General features: G+C 37.7%; 1 protein-coding gene across 2 annotated transcripts; it reads right to left on the bottom strand.

Moving 5' to 3' along the window:
• Nucleotides 1–1,141: 1,141 nt before the first annotated feature.
• On the bottom strand, nucleotides 1,142–17,702 carry AGA (aspartylglucosaminidase). 2 transcript variants are annotated; one of them, XM_021549178.3, is made up of 9 exons: nucleotides 17,533–17,702; nucleotides 15,544–15,697; nucleotides 14,287–14,399; nucleotides 11,610–11,722; nucleotides 10,735–10,849; nucleotides 8,965–9,040; nucleotides 8,138–8,245; nucleotides 6,122–6,255; nucleotides 1,142–5,296 (listed from the first exon to the last, which is right to left on the bottom strand). In XM_021549178.3, the coding sequence occupies exons 1-9, from the start codon at nucleotides 17,675–17,677 to the stop codon at nucleotides 5,196–5,198; spliced, it is 1,059 nt and encodes a 352-aa protein (XP_021404853.1). In that variant the 5' UTR covers nucleotides 17,678–17,702; the 3' UTR covers nucleotides 1,142–5,195. The 2 variants fall into 2 exon arrangements, with proteins under 2 accessions (XP_021404853.1, XP_085434953.1); XM_085578827.1 differs by lacking the exon at nucleotides 17,533–17,702 and adding an exon at nucleotides 16,371–17,474.
• Between the last annotated feature and the right edge of the window lie 399 nt (nucleotides 17,703–18,101).

Below are 18,101 nucleotides of genomic sequence, written 5' to 3'. Positions count from 1 at the left end.
CTAGGACTTTCACCAAGCACTAACAAGATCTGTCAAAACTCTAGCTGAGAAGTGAGATCACAGGACTTTTCATGTTGGCAGATTTTTAAGAATGGGTGCAGATGGAACGTCAAAAGCTACATTTCATTAACACTGTACTCCAATGTGATTTATTTTATACTCTATAACATACAAATTAATCTTCAGTAACAACTAGATTAACAAAACACACTAGACTATGAACTAAACTTATTTATAATATTTTACATCCACCCCTTTAAACTATAATATTTTGCTCCATCTATTACCATAAATCCTTCAGAAAAAAACCCACATATCTAAAGAAATGATTACACAAGGAAAGTAGGAAATCATCAGTTCTACTTTCCTATCCAATGCTCAGGAAAAATGCTACAGATAAAAATATTAATTTATTAGAAGTTTCAGTTCCTTTGTACTTCTCTATGTATCAGCCTGCCAACGCAACCACAAATCTCACAGATGATCCATGATAATTTGTCTTGGAAATTTTCTTGTTACAATGTCTATCCAGGAGCAGCATTAAGATAGCAGCATAACTGTTTTTGTTTTCAAAAAGCCTGTCACACTGCTTTTAATAAATAACCACATATGCCATCAAGCATCTACTTATGAACAATAAGCATTCATGATCTCGCTAAGTATAATTCTAAACTTGTACTGCTGCAATACTGTAATCTACTGCTTCAGGAATTATGCCACCTTTAAAAGGTCATATCATATAGAACTGAATTCTCCCTGCCAAATACTGCATGACAAAATTATACTACAACACAGTCTACATCATGCATGAAATACACTTCAAAAAGCAAACTGAGCAACAGTTGAACCTAGATGGGTATAGCCAGAATGTGTCAAGAAAGCTGTTATGACAGGTCTGCTGGCAGCAAAGAAAGCAAAATTAATATAGAGAAAACTGACAGATCTGAAGAAACTATAAGTACCATTAATGGCAGATCAGGAAAAACATCACCGGGATTCTTCTGATTATAGGAGAAAAAGCCTTTCTCCTGTTTGGGAGGGTTAGGTCTATAACAATCTTTCTATACCTGTATTGAAAAGGTAACAAGTTTAGGTCTTCCCATCCGTACATAAGAATATTCAAATAAACAATGACAGAGGATTTCTTGCTTAATCAAATTTATTATTTCTCCATATCTTTGAATGATAAATGTTTAGAAATTAGAAATATAAAATGCAACCCAACTTTCCAACTACATTCAAGTGGCAAAGCCCACTGCTTTCTATGTAATTACACAACACCAGCAATCAAAATCATAACAGAGCAACAAACCAAATTAGGGTCAAAATGTATTTCAGAGTCCAGCTGGCAAGTATCCAAAGGGTGAAAATATGAAACTTCTTGTTAATCTAACACAACAGTTTCTTTTTCTGTGCAGTGCACCAAAATCACCATTTCTGACCAATAAATCCCCCTGACATTTACAATACAATTTACAATTCTTGTAAAACTTTTTCTCTATCTTATTATGAAAAAGGGAAAAAAAAAGGTCATCAGTAGCAGGGATTCCCTGAACTGGCACCCTTTGAAGTTGCTATTGCTTTTACTTCACAGACCACCCCATGTGTCACTCGGTAAAGGTATGAGCTAATCACACCAAGACAGCACTGTACCAGCAGCTGTATTTACTTACAGTAATTACAACTGTCAGGGGAAAAAAAAGAAAATAAAAACACAGCTAAGGTCGTTAAATGCACAAACATAAATGTTCGCTGCTGACTCAGCAGCTTAAACAATATTAGTCACAAAATCCTGAGATTCGTTCATTTCTGCTCCATGAACATTTGAGTTTTTGCTGTAAATTTAATGGAATTTAGGCAGAGGAATGAACAGACCCTCCAGTGAAAACGTTTATACTTCAGTGCTTAATATATAACATACCTGCTGTATATTAGAGCTAGAGTAAATTTAACAGTCTAACTGATGTTTCTTCATGCACAGACTACAGATAATAGCACAGAAATCCTGCACACATTCAGTGATTCAAAACAAGAATGAACAACACTGTTAATGAGTTACAACAATCACGTGATAAACTGAACTTAAACAACAAATGCTGATAGATTCACTTCCGTTTATATAGCATTGTAGATTCCATCTAAAAATCAATCTTGAATTCCCTAAAACTCTGAATTACTACTGACTGAGGCAGTTACAAATGAAAGAATATGTTTCAGTGGTAACCTACAAATGGTGAAATGACAGGGAAGCTTTCTTCAGTAAATGCATATAAAACATTGCCAGAGTACACAGAGATTGCTTTATTAACAATTTGATACCATGCAAAAACAGAGCATAGTTCACTTTTAGCGAGACCGTTGGGCAAAGATTCTTTTTCTGTCCTTAGAAAGAGAAAAAAATGGCTAAAAAGAAGCTAATGAACTTAAGAACCCACCTCTACAGACAGATTCATTCAAATGAACCATTAAATCGCAAACCCTCATATTCTCTGTTGTAAAAGCTGGATAGTAAAAACTGAAATCAAAAATAGTAAAATACTTTTTTGCAACCCTGACAAAAGATTGTCATTGCTTTTGCTTACTTTTGACAGGAGGCTGTACTTGATATCTTACCTAAAAGAATTTGTGTGTCTGCTAAGCATAACAGAACATCATTATCAACCTTTAAAGAAATATTTTAAGACAAAATATCAAGCATATTATTTTTCCAATTCTCAATTCGGTCCACAATATCAGAATGTATCATTCTTAACATTATGAGTTAATATATTGTCAAGTTAATGATATATCAAAATAATTTACACAAACTAACTTTTTTATTTATAACTAATGCAATTCATATTATAACAAAGCAACTCATATTATCAAACCACATGTATTGTCTCATGGAGACAAGTAGTTTTCACAGAATAACAGAATCAGTAAGGCTGGAAAAGATCTCCAGGATCACCAAGTCCAACCTTTCACCAAACATCACCATGACAACAAATCCATATTACAAAGTGCTATGTCCAGTCTTTTATGGAATACTTCCAGAGACAGTGATTTCACCATCTCCCTGGGCAGCCCATTCCTATGCTTGACTACCCTTCCAGTGAATAAATTCCTTCTGATAGCCAGCCTGAACTTCCCTTGGCACAGCTTGAGGCCATTTCCCCTTGTCCTGTCACTGGTAGTCTGGGTAAAAAGGCTGCTTCCCACCTTGCTACACCCTCCTTTCAGGCAGGTGTAAAGAGCAATAAGGTCTGAGCCTCCTTTTCTCCAGTCTGAACAACCCCACTCTCTCACCTACTCCTAGGATTTACCCTCTAGACCCTTCAATAGCCCCATTGCCCTTCTCTGGACTCACCCCAGCCCCTCAATGTCCCTTGTATTGTGAGGGGCCCAGAACTGGACACAGGACTCAAAAGTGTGGTTTCACCAGTGCTGAGCACAGAGGGACAAGCCCTGCCTTGGTCTCCCTGACCACACTATTGCTGATACAGGCCAGGATGCCACTGCTGTCTTGGCCCCCTGGACACAGCTGACTCACGTGCAGCTGCTGTCAGCCAGCACAGGTAAGATGACTGTGTAGGAGTTAGCACTGTGACAGTGACTTCAAGATACACTGTTATAGGGCACTCATAACCTTTACTGGCATAGACTAGCTAGTACAGAGTGACATAAGCACTCTAGAAAGCAAGCTATGGATGTTCCCAAACCTCTTTCAGAAATGAATCCTGGAGGATTCAGCTGCAGCAATTTGAGACATTACTGCTCAGCTCCCAGTACTGAACCTTCTACATTCATAAACCCTAATGCAATCTTCAAAGTAGCAATCACTAGGTTTTTATTAATCTATTTGTACTTGACTGCCTGAGTTACCTGAAGACAGAGCAGCCATGGAAGAAGGATTGTAGGTAGCACAGATAAAAAACTTATCTAAATCCATTACAGATGTATTCACTAGGAGCTTCTCTGACAAAAGCTTTCTGTGGCCTGCAGTGAATACAGGCCACAGAAACAGGCTCTGAGGATCCAGTGACAGAAGTGAGTAAATCACTTTGTTGATGAAATTCAATAGTAGGTAATTAAGCATAGCCATTCTAGTTTGAATGGTTTATTTCCAGCTTTTAAAGACACCAACTTGAAACAGAAAGCAACAATTAATCTAAGGCACAGTACACAAACATCTAAACAACTTTACTAATACATTAATGTGTGCCTTTATTACCCAATGATTTTACTACCCAATGATTTTATTTAATTAAAGTAGACAGAGGATAATCAAAGTGACAGGACACTCTTTTTACTCACTTCCCCTTCTGCCATTTCCTAGCTCAAGTTTAGCAGAGATTCCATCAGATCAGCAAGCCAATAATTTAAGAGAATGATCAAACACATCATCAAATACCTGTGGAATAATCCTCATGATGCTAAAGATCCATTACAAATGAATCCTGGTGTCTCTAGACACAGAAAGTGCCAAAACCCAAAACTGTAGGTAACTGTCACACTCTAGGCATTCAACTGCTCCTCTGCAGAGGTTAATGTGCTGTAGGGCAGGGTGAATGCACAGCGTATTACTGACAAGGAAATCATCATGGTTATGGTTCATAACTTAACTTTCATTACAAAAAACAGGTGACAGGATGATTTCCAATTGTTTTCACATCCAGTCAGTCAACCAAAATTTTTTGAAGGTTTGTACCACCAGGGATGCTTGCATGTAATCTCTATTCAAATGTATTCTCAGCTGTGGTAGAAAAAGTTAGAATGGTCCATGAGGACTTCTTATCTCTTCATTAAATCTTTGAAATAGTCTCCACTACTCTTCAAGGCCCTTTCCTTGCATGCCAATATTTTCATGCAATTTTCTTTTCAGAGAAAAGAAAGAGAAAAGAAAGCCTGGACTAAATTTTAGAAAGACAAATATTCTCAATGTAAGTTTTATGGAACTATGACTCTACAACTATTTGTAGAGTCATAGTTCCACTTCCAGCCTCTTATTCCAGATGTCTGACAAATATATTTTTAAGTGGCAAGGCAGAGGGCCTGTTCAATGGCTACTATTCATCACTTCTGGCTACCCAGTTCTTAGGAAAACAAGCAGACCATAATAGCCATTAAATGATAGAAACAACCATTTTTAAGACTAACTGGGGGAACCTAGCACCGTCCTCTTCTAAGTTGAGATGCTAATAGGACAAAATAAATTAAATGCAGTCTACTACTTGCTCAGTTGGTCGACTTAGCAAGGGGGTGGAAACCATGAAATGAAACTGAGTGAATCCTGGAATTTTATTACATGCAGCACCTAGGAAAAAAAGAAAAATATTCTAATTTACTACATTTGGGATTAATGCCTCTGTCATTGTATTTTATCATCTAAAGATACAGTTACTAATTCTACTACAGTGGTATAATTATTCTTTTACAATCTGCTTAACCCAACACATCTTGAAAGTATTTAATTTTTAAGTTAAAATACAATACTACTGGCTGTTGTAGTCCAACTAATGCCCTTATAGTACAATTCAAAACACTAGCAGAAGTCAGGAAAATCTCTCTCTATTTCAGTCCTGATTAATTTAATGAGTTCCTTCAATACTAATCTCTTAAACACAGAACTATAGGAAGTAAGAGATCAAAGAATATGCAAAGCAGACTAACTAAATAATCCACATTGATTAGCAAATTGTACTTCCTACTGATCTAAGAGTTCACTAATGAGATGCCTGGCACAATGACTACTCTTAGATCACTTTGAAGCTATGCTTAACATTTCTATTCTCCCTTCCTTATGCCATATCTAGGGAAGGCAAAGCAGTCTTTTTTAAAAGCCTTCAAATTAATCATATACAGTCCAGGAAAACAAATGAAGGTTGTAAATATTTTCGGGTTTTGCTAAAACTTCCATAAATTTTGTGAAAGTCTAAGACATCAAGAAGCAAAATTAAATTATCTCCAATCTGCACTAGGACACAGCTGCCCTGCTACCCAGCATTCCATACTGTGAATGGCCAGTACTGCTGCACTCTCCAAAGAATAATTAAAGACTTATTTAAAATCTATGTTCAGTTTTGTAAATCTCTGACCTAGTTAGGGTCAAGGAACTTTGTCTGCAAAACAAAATACATACCATAACTTCCAGTTATATTGGCACAAATGATAGCACCAAAGAACTTTGGAGCGTACTTCTGGATTCTGGAAATAACTTTTTGACAGGCTACTGTTGGGTCTGTTCCCATCCTCATATATTCCACAGCTTGATAACTAAAAAAAACCAAACCACATTCCCAGAAAATTAGCCATATTTAGGTTATATAATTTAAAATACCACAGAAGAGACCCTGGTTTCTTTGAATAATGGGAACACTTGATAATCTTTTTGACCAACTTCATATTGGCAATTATTACTCAAATTGTACACAAAAAGCAATTAAAAACAAGACTAAAAGGGACTACAACATGACATCTATACCATGACAAAAAGCAATTAAAAACAAGACTAAAAGGGACTACAACATGACATCTATACCATGGATCATTCTATGGCAGGCCAAACCAAGACAGAACTCTGATCATTTGCAGTAGAAGAGGCTAAGCAAAAGATCAGTTAAAGAACTGCAGGGAGCAGTGGCTTAGAAGACTTAGTGGCTTCTACTTTCAAACCTTTTGCAAAGTGATTTAAAAAAAACTCTTATTCTAAGAGTAATCAAAATGAATTTCCTTTATATTGAAAGAAATTGCCTGAGATGAACCAGTTGCATTTCCAAAATGTCCTGAGGAAAAAAATTACTTATGTTGCCGTTTTCTTTCAGAACCTGAAGATTAAATGATAACTCATGACATAACTTACAAGCAAACAACATTTTATCGCTTTGATGAAAGATGCATATACCAAGACAAACTTGTTACACCAAGACATCTACAGATTGCATTAATTACAGATGTAATCAAAGTAACACAGAAAAGAAAAACTTTTGCATTTTGAGACTCCCTATTATCTTTGATTTATTCTAAAAATCAAATAGATTCAAGTTATCTAAAGATAACTATCTGAAAAATAAAGCTGTATTTCACTCTTCACTAATCAAAAACTCAACAAGAAGCTACCACCTCAACAAAGGCATATGGAAATTATTAACAATTTTGCCCTTTATTTGACACTTCTTTCACTTCTGGAGGTCAATTCTTGACTTTGTTTTCATGTGGGAATAGCTAAATACCATGGAATAAGTAAAAATCTTTATCTATAAGGAACCGGTAATTAATCACCTAGTCTGATGATTAACCCACTGGTACCAACATTAAATGTTTTAGGCATTACAGGCAAACACTTCAGGCTGCTTAAATGCAATTTAAGCTTTTACTGATTAACCTTATAGCGGAGATCAACTCACTACTCATCTTGGTATATTATATGAAAAGACAGATAATTCAGTAAGTCGTCAACTGCCTTGCATTTGAAAGACTGACTCAGAACAACTTGAAATTCACTGACAACATCTGTAAATATGCAACAGCTAGCATTTCTTGGCTGCCAGCTTCAGAAAAGTTGCCTGAGCAATTATGAAGGCCACTTCTGTATTATCCTTCAAGCATCAGTGCCCATTATGTTCAGCATGGACTTCCATAATTGATTCCAGCTGAGTCCAACCCACGAGGATGCTCACGAAGAGAGCCATTTCTTACACAGTTTATGCAACCACTGTGACAACACTAAAACACCTCTTTCAGTTTCAAATTAGATGCAATTACAAAGAACTGCTGCAGTGATACCTCCTGAGTGAGCTGAGACCCGCAGCTCATCCTTTCTACAATTTATGATACTTTCCCACACAACAAAATGCTTTGGAGAAGAAAGCTAATCAGTTCTGCTAAAAAGCATACAGGTTGGAAATATTACCTGCTGCCTGTTTGCTCACAGCTTGGAAGTATTAAGGGATCTGTCACCAAGATATTTAAGTCTCTTCTTTTAAGACAGATAATAAGATAATAAGGGTAACTTGGTTCTGCTACTATTCTTTCCCCTTCTACTCCTTTACTCCCACTTCAGCAGCCACTAAGTAGTTCAAATTTTTAATCAATTTCTTCATTTGCTGAGTCCACATTTTGCTGCAGAAATCTAGCGAAGTCTGCCCTAAGGACAAACCTGGGTAAGAAGCGCATCATGATGTCACCATCCCCAGTGGCTGCAGCTCCTCCGGCTGTACTATCCGCATAAGATCCTGCTCCAGCTATCGGAGAATCTCCCACACGGCTGTAGTGAACAATGGAAAATAAAAACCAAACTTTGTCAGCCTTACTGCCTCCAGCTGACTTAGCATTAAACCCACAGGAGAACAGAACAGGTAAAGAGGTCAATCCACTGCAGTCAAAAGATTTGTCTTAAAACTACCTGTAAAAATGATCTGTGATAACCTGACTGACCTGAGGCTTAATCCACGACCAATGCATAACTATCTGTTTTTATACTGACTATAGTTAAGCCAGTGAGCTTTAGCCTGTGGGCAACAGTAAGCAGCTGGGGACATTAATATGTTCAATAACTTGTTGTAAATCCAGAAATTGTCTGACTTGGTTGACAGACAATAATCCTAACTGTGTAGAAAAAGTATCTCAAAGACAAAACACAAGCCTGAGGCTCTGATTTTATGTACATTTCTTAGGAGACTGTGCACATCTCCAAAATGCTTATTTGTCCCTGGTGCCTTGCCTTACAAGTTGTCTCACAACTGTGCCAGTTGTTTGTGTCTATGGTGAATTAAGCAAGTTGAAAAACAAGCATTCCCTCAAATGCAACATGTAATTTTGAACCTGAACCAGTTTCTCAATATTAGGATTTATGACAAATGCACAAAAAAAAGCAAAGCCATTTTGTGATCTACAGGTTAACATTTTAAGCCCCAATGACAAGTTTAACATAGGAAATAAGATGGGGAAAAAAGAAAGCTTTTTTGTAAAATCAGAGATACTAACCCTGGAAGTTTGTGGATTGCACCATTAGTAGATGTCCCAGAAGCAACGGTTCCACTCACACCAATTACAACCATACCTAAGATTTTCAACAAGGACAAAACTTATTCAGGAACACTACTAGCATATTTATTTAGTTGGCACTACCCTTATCAAACAGAATCACAAATGCCAGACTATTCAAATTACTGATATCCTGAAATATAAGAGTTGTACTCTTTAGGAAAACAAGTTATTTTTAAAAGATATTTGAAAATTTTTATGATCTATTACAAGAGCTCAAAAAGGAATGTGAAAGTTGAGTGCCACACTGTTCAGAGCCATATGTTACTGCTGCCTAAGTAGCCATTGCCTCCTGATACACACCTTTGTTAACTAGTAGAGAACAAATACCTGGTGTCACCACATCAAGCACCAATACCATCAGAGCGACAAGTTTATAAATTATAAGAGGTACTTGAAAGCAATTAAAAAAAAAGTCAGAAGCATGAGCTTGAATTTGCCAGAAGATGACATATTGCCTACCAAAGTAACTAGAACTAAATGATGAACAACCAAATGTATGGACAAGCCTACCCCTTGCTAATTTTGGCCTCTGCAAAAAGACCCAATGGCCTCTGCAAAAAGACTGGAAAGGCATCAGTTCCTACCGATGTTCTAAATGCATGCTGAATCAAGATTCTTCTCAAAATGTGCTACTCACAGAATTATTTCATATGTAAAACAATGGGGTGGGAGAACTTGAAATACTAATACAAAATACCATCATTTACTACAAAACAGCTTAGGACTACTTAATGATAGATCAATTCTTGAATTGTATTTAGCAGATTCCTCTCTCCTGACAGTCCATAACTTCTTACTTTTCCAGCACTTACTGAATTACCCCAGTAAGTAAGATAGTTATCAACTTAACAATTTGGTAAGTCACGTAACTTACGTAGAAAATTAATTGATTGAGATGAACTAGAAACAAAGAAGAAAGATTAACACTTGAAACCACTTGTTAATTCTTGATATTGTGAAGACCATCAGACAAAAAGTTACTGTTAAACTGAGAAAAATCCAAACTAAACCAAAAAGTGCAAGTTTCAAGACTACAAAGTATAGATATGAAAGACATGAACCTGTAACTGCTCTAGTCCTTTGTCTGATCTGCTCATTAATAAACTTACAGTCTTAGCAATTAACAATCCTCAATCAGTAAACTCTTAGAAGCTTTTGGGACTACTACTGCTAACTTGTTTTAATGTTAGCTTCTGTAGAAATTTACTGATTTAGAAAAAAGCTACAATAAAAGAAAAATGAAAGCAAACTTTATTTTATAAGCTTAAAGAGCATAAAAAAACTGCTTTTAGTTGGCAACAGGACTAATAGTATATTAGTTTCTTCTACCACTGCAAGGCCTTTTAAGTTGGTCTGACAGGGCACTATAATCAAGACAAACATAATTATTTTTAACTTAGTCAGTTTCCTAAGCATCCACAGCTGTCCAAACAATTATGCCAACGTATTTGTGGGAGAAGCAGCAAGGTAATAAACAAGAGTTAATGGCAAAAAATGAAGTGCTTGTGCAGCCAGTGAACTTGAAAAAAACCAAAACCAAATCCTACTTTTAGGCACTCCATCCTAACACATTAGTAACAGAATCTTTAAAACACTATAAACAGGAAATAATTCCTATATGAAATACTCCTCTTAACTAAGTATGTTTTAATTGTTATAGGAACGAGAAACAAAAAGCTCAGCATCAGAGTTACCAAAAGTTATTACCAATAGTATCATGGTTATGAACACTTCTCTGTGAGCTGGTGTGTTCTTCTCTGTAAGTTACTTCTTCACGCCGTTTATACGGTCCACAGGATTTTGAAGAGTCTGGCACCACGTTCTGTAATCAGTTTGTGATTTGCATGAATAATATAGCAAATTCAACACACCTAAATTAAAAAACACTCTAATCAATACCTATAATCTACCATAAAAACATTAGATGCCCAGTACTTAAACCACAGAGATGTACTGAGATCCCATAAATTGTTTTGCTTAATGAATAAAGATTAATTTCTGTATTATACAGTAAAAAGAAAGTTACATTGTTCAAATTAAAGATTCTCTTCTGCTCAACTGTCTGGTCAAAAAAGACCCCAAACCAGTGTACAAACATGTAGAAATCTGTACACACAAAGCAAAAAAAAAGCCACATTCAAACAACAAGCCAAGCTCACCAAAACAGGCAAGTTTAATGGACATCTGCACTAACCTGATGTACTCACAGGTCTGCATAAAGTCTCTCAACTATTTAAAGACCTTAATTACAACTGTAAGATTTTCTTTCAGAAATTTATACATGCATCAAAAATACATAGTTTTATGTTTATTTTGGTAGGTCCTGTCCTAGTTAAGAACTAAAGAATAACTCCCACACCAAAGCACTACTGCAGCAACGTCAAAAGCAGCAGTATCTAAGAAATAATAACTAGAGACATACACTCCCAAGTCTAGCAAGTGCTTAGTAATACCAAGGTTTTTTCTGTCTTATAAGCAAAACTTTTTTCTTCAAATGTAAAGCATAACTTCAATATAAGCTGAAAGGAAGAAGCACTATTGACTTTCTAAATCCCCCCTTCACTGCCATCACTTCACTGTACCTTCCAGTAGTTTGGCTGACAGTTTTGATTAAGCCACTCTGAATACAGTGAAAGGGATTTCTGGGTAGTTAAATCTTCATATGGAAACCCCATTCTTACAGCAAACAGGGAGGCTTGAAAAGCAAGAACAAAATAAAAAAGAAACATTGATTTCTTCACAGTTTTATGGTTTTTATGATAATGTATTCATATTTTGTTTTTTTAGAAATGAAGAAGTTCTACATCCTTTTGGTGGATGAGAAATACATCCTCAGGGAGCAGTATCAGCAGTATCAGCCATTAGAGTGATGTACTCCCGTAGCCAACTCTTCACAGGCAGTGACATAAAAGTTTTCCCATTGAAAGAGAAACAAATTCAACTCTGTTAATCAACTGGACACAATTAAGACTGTGACGCAAGAATGGCCTAGCCTTTGTGCATCACAGAAATAAATAAATCCTACAAATATAAGTGTATTTTCCTTAAAAAGAAAGTTTTTATCAAATATAAATAACATAACAATACGTTTGCCATTAAAACTAATACCTGAAGAAAGCAATCCACTTCGTCCTTGCAGCTTGACAAGTGACTACTTTCTTGTTTTGAAAATTAATATAGTATGTGGCAAGAGAGCAAAAGAAATACCGACACAAGCAATGAAAGAATGTTACAATTCTAAGGATGACTTATCATTAGGCAAAGGGAAAAGAAAAAATATCAACTCTTCTATCATCTTTTAGCTGTAGATACCTTTGATATTACCCAGTAACAGATACGATTGCTAGGTTCAGATGCTTGAATTTATATTATCAATCCTTGATAATAATATCACTACAGTATACAGCTGAAAAAACTTATCCAATCCAAGAATTAAGAGAAGCCTTCAATTATTTCTGCACTGCTTTTTTTAGTTTTTCATAAAAACTGACACAAGTATCAGCACTTAGAGAAAAAGAAAACTGACACCTTCAATTAGATATTTTCCCACTTATAGAACAAACAGGCAGAATTTGGGGTTTTTATTTGGTTTGTTTTGTTTTTTTTTTTAAGATAAAATTGTGCTTGTGCATGTCTGTTAGGAATTATTTCATAGTTTTTGAAACATTGTTTCTATTCCAGGAAGCAGAGTTCCTAATTTTGCATCTTGAATAAAAAATGCCTGAAGAGATTACATGCATTTATATGAAACTATATTACTGTTCTAGCCAACTTTTCTGTAATACAATTATTTCTATTTAAAAATACAAGTATTTCTATTAGTTCTCTCACATCCAGTTTGAAGGTTCATATAGATTTTCTTTTTATTCACCTTTATCTGGTAAAGACAACCAAAGTTTCTCTTATCCAAGTTCCAGTTTTCACAAAAATACATTTCTTCAAAAGAAATAGTCTTTCTCAATTTCTTCACTGCTTTAATTAATTTATTAACATTAAATACCATCTCAAATTTTTACTCAGATAAATCTTTAGCTTTCACATCTTTCTTTTGCCATTACTGCTAGATATTTTCTTCTGAGCAATCTATCACTGATGGTAAACATTCAGCATAATAAACTTGTCCACATGCCTCCATTAGGCAAACAGGTATCTTCTTAGGTTAAATCAACACTTGAATCCTTCTGTTTCTTCATTTTCCTCATCCTTTCTGTTCATTCTCCTGATTAAAATTTAAAAATACTATGGTAACTAGCAGTGAGGGGCAAATGAGTATTAGGAGTATTTCTCCCTCCACTATTCAACACCTGACCAATTTCTTTTTCTGCACTACGTGTGACATTTCTTTTAGAAAAGTCACTCATCATCATGGTCAATTGCCTTAAATTAAATAGAATCTACAGGTTTCTCTATTCAGACCTTCAGTCTATTCTCACCTCCCAGAATTGTTCCACTTTACTCCATCAAAAAATTGCTTGTGCACTTTTGCACATGCTAATTACTTCAAGAATATTTTATCTTTTCTTATCAATTTCGAAGCACTTGAATCACCATTAATGCTCAGATGTCATTTTCCACACTTATCTGTGTATTTCTTTCTGAGCAGCTACAGGTTCAGAGCAGGCTCCTTAAAAGTCAAGAAACCTGTTCACCACTCAACACTCCTCTGGGGAATGAACAGCTCTTTTTGAAACTGGTACTATTTTAGCAACAGGAGCCTGTATTTAAAATGCTCAACTAATCCTCCAACTTGCTACTGCTCTTTTGTTGTGCCTGGGATTACAGCCTCTAATGAGCTTTTTTCACATTTAAGCACTCATACTCACTAATACTTTTAGCTATGAAATACTCTAATCACACTTAATATATACCAAAATAGTAGAATTTAACTCAATGTCTATAAATTCTGTCATTCCTTAGAAAAAGTTTCTTAATGGTTCTAAATGCAACATTTACATTCTAACAGTTTCTATAGTGTTTTTTAATAAATCATCTTTGGTAACTTGGATATCAGTGATATTAGCCTTGGGATTACAATATTTGCAGTTAAGCTGATGGAAAAAAAAACATACAACTATTTTTTATGTCTAAAAATAAACCTATTTCATGGACATAGAATGAAAGAATATATACCTTTGAACTATTTGAGTAGATTGATTTGATTGTCAAGGAATTCTTCCACCAAGATGAAAACATGGCAATTTTATTATGAAGTATTTTAAAATGAGGGTTTAACTTGGAAATAGTTAAAGCAATAATTACCTGACTCTCCCACTAGTAATGTATGCTTAGTGTATTCAATGACCTTTCGTGCTACACCAATTGCATTTTTCACACGCCTGAGATCCGCAACAGCCCCAACTTCCATAGTGTTGCTAGAAACAAGGAATATTTAAAACTTATTATAACAACAAGAATAATTGCACATTTTTTACTAGACAAAATGTGTTCTCATCTAAATCAAAAAGCTTGCTCCTTTAACAAAATGCTTTAATTGCTCTATGCCACAGACAAATGTCAATACATTAGTAGGGAAAGACTTCCTACATATATTGTTTCCTTTCACAGGCATGGTGATGCTCAAGAAACAGTACTTCCATTCACAGTAGTATTTTGTTACCTAAACTCATAACGTGAACCACACATTTGCAATTACTTTTTAATCATGAAAGCTTTAAACAGCAAATAAATTATTGAAAACAATTGCTCCGAAAGTGAAATATTTATGGACTGAATGTAAAGGGAAAGCTAACAAGGCTACAAACCATCTGTTTCAACTGATATACCTAGAACTGGATTACTGCACTACAAGTGAAGAGTCATTTCCTACTCTTTCAACAATCAGGTATGTTATTTTTCCTTGTCGCACAAGTTGGCTTGTCCCATAGTCAGCCCCAAAGCACCAAAATCTTGTAACTACCCTTAAGTGTGCTAAAAATGGCAGGTGTGAGAAAAAAGTTAGTGGAAGTTGGCTTTCACTGGGTGTTGTAGGAATTGATATTATTAATTATATTATTGATTAAAAATTATGATGTTGTCAATATTGATATAGTGATACATGCTGTGGAGAGGTTGATGTTGCAGTGGCCTAGCTGAGAGATTGGTTTTTGCAAGGATGGTTTTGTGTGCGGTGGTGAGGGTTGCGAGTTTATACTGGACAGACTGTTGCTGGCCAAACCTTTGAGACACGACCTTAAAAGGAGAACTCATGCTCCTGAGTTGATGGCCCTAAGGACCACAGTGATTAAACTGTGTCGACACCCAGGAGAGTGGCATGGGGCAAGACTATGTAAAATCAAAATAAATATGCAGCAAGCTGATGGAACACCAGCAGTATAAAACACAGAGCTGCCATTTTGTGGATGAGCCTCTGGCATTCGGCCATGCTCCCAGCACTGTTCCTTTTGGCTTGTGAACTTTTTTATTGTTCTCAATAAAACTCATATAATGCATTCCCACTTGGGGTCAGAGTCACTTAAAACAGCAGGGATCATTCTTTTCTCCATACAGTTTCCTTACCCATCCATAATCATTGCATCCAGAGTTGTTTCTCCACTTTCATCTGGGCTTCCTCCGTATCCCACGCTCCCATCGCACTGATCGATCTCACACTGACCGCAGCCTCTCTCGACCGCATCCAGCTCTGAACCTCCAGACTCTAATACTCTCCAAGCTGTAATCAACACAAATAATTAAGTGTCATTAGGGAAAAGAGCTTCCACTGCTGCTTAAAGATAGACATCATGCAGGTGCACTACATAAGTAGATAAAAATAAACTATAAATTACAGATTATGAAGTAAAATTATAACCAAAATAATTGGTAATATTTTCTAAATTCACTATTCACTTTTCTAAATATTCTTTTCCTTGTGTATCTAATTAGTGTTTCTGACTGAGAAACCAAGCTTTTCTTTTGACTAAGGTATTATTTATTAACAATTATCACAAGTTCTCTATATCAATTACCCTCCTCTTTCCAGAACCAATCATTGCTTTACCACTGCTTGTAAAAAGCCTTCTGGGAGAAGCAAGAGGGGAAAAAAAAATCTTCCAACTCAAAAAAACTAAAGAAAAGGCCAAAAAGAAAAGCTGCCCTCAAAAGCTTTGTATGAGAATATTAAGTATCCAACTGCAGAATAAAAAGGTATAAACCTACACCAGTAACTACGTAAACACAAAAGCATAGTGAAAATTATATGTAAGAAATTAAGTCTCCACATTCTCCTGTTCAACCCTTGGTGTTCCTTTCTTCAGGATCTAGATCACGGTGCAGCTTTGTAAGACATTGCAGACCTGTCAAACGACATGACTTGAATACACTGAGCCTGAAGGCATTGCACATACGAGATTCCACAAGGATGGACCTCAGGCAAGATCTTCTAAGGTGTTCGAGCTTGCTCCCACTGACAGTTACAGTCCTGCATACTCCTATTTGTGCTGGCTCTGGTGCTGTCACTTGACAGACCCAGCACAGGGGAGGCAGCATATGCCAGAGCAGCCTAATCATCACAGATGCTTCACGCCTACTACATGAAGTTGCCTGCATAAGGGAAAAAATAAGACTTAATACCATGCATCCAACTCCACATATGCTTGCCTCTACTACAAACTTCAGTATGAGTATGGTCTGATTCCTATTACCTTTACTGCCCTGAGTAGCCTTAGGTTTTCAGAAGCTGCAAAGGGCCTTGCAATTTTCGTAAGTGTATTTCACTTCTGACCATTACAAGGCTTTATTGGTAATTCATTTCACAAGCAAGCATTCTGTAGTAAGGGGCTATTTACAACTTGGCACTAATAAAATAATCTGCAAGTCTTTTAAAATTACTATTCACAGCTAACATATGTATAGGAAAGCCTGCCCTGACTGTCAATAACACATCAGAAAACAACAGAGGTTCAAAGAAATAATACAACTACCTAATTCTTTAGAGGAATAAAAAAACAACCAAACAAAAAAAAACAACCAAACAAAAAAAAACCCAGTAAAACCAAATCAAAACCTTTAAATAACACTGCACAACAGTGCAAACCACATCATTAACAAAAGCATGTCTTAGATCTAGCTTTCCCGCAGCTCATAACACCCCCCTTTAGTTTAAGTGGATTTTGGTAGGGTTTTTTGGCGTTATTTCCCATCGTGGAAAGTGAAACCATTTGCTTGCAGGCTCCCAGCGGCGGCGAGAAGGACAGGCAGCTCCGGCGCGGGGCCCTTCCATAGGGAGGATAACCCTTCCAAGCCGTCCCGGCACCTCCCGCCGCCTGAGCTGCGGCGGGGCAGCGCGGCGAGCAGAGCCCGGCCCTCCGCAGCCTGGCAGCCGGGCCACAGCCCGCTCCCTCGGGCCACCTTCAGCCCGGTCACGGCTCAGAGACTCGTGTTTCCTTAGCCAGCACCAACACGCAGGCCGCCCACGGCCCCTCAGCGGCGGGCGCTCCCGAATGGCACCGAGCACAGCACAGCACCGCCGCACCCGCCCCGCCGCAGCCCGGGCCCCCGCCGGGACACCTGTCTCTGCGGCCGTCCTGAACGCCCACGTGTTGATGACTACAGGCAGAGCGGCAGCTGAGGCGGCGCCCGCCGGCGTCAGCGCAGCGAGCAAGAGAAGCGCGACCGTCACTCCGCGCCGGCCGCCGCCGCGTCCCGCCGCCATGGCCCGGCCCTGCCCGCTCCGCTCCGCCGCCTTCCGAGCGGGCGGCGCAGGCGCGCACGGCCCGGCCCTGATGCGCTGCCCGCGGGCGCTGCGGGCGTGGCGGGCCCGGCCGCGCTGCCCGCCGCCCGGCGCCGGGCTCTGCAGTCACCGGAACGGTGTCGTGGCGCGGAAAAGCTAAACTCTCAGCTAAGGCCGAGGCCCAGGCCCACGCCCAGAAATACAGTTTGTGTTTCACAGAATCACAGAATGGTTTGGGTGGGATCGCTAGGTGATCCACTCCAACCCCCCTTTCATAGGCAAGGACACCATCCAGTAGACCAAACTGTTCAGAGACCCGCCCAGCCTGGGCTTGAGCTTCCAGGAATGAGACATGGACACCTTCCCTGAATGGGCTGTTCCTCACCACCCTCACAGTAATGAATTC

Source organism: Lonchura striata, chromosome 4, assembly GCF_050655825.1.
Source record: "Lonchura striata isolate lonStrDom1 chromosome 4, ASM5065582v1, whole genome shotgun sequence".
NCBI classification, from domain to species: Eukaryota; Metazoa; Chordata; class Aves; order Passeriformes; family Estrildidae; genus Lonchura; species Lonchura striata.
The sequence above is the reverse complement of the archived record's forward strand: the minus strand, read 5'-3'. Positions and strand labels throughout refer to the sequence as shown.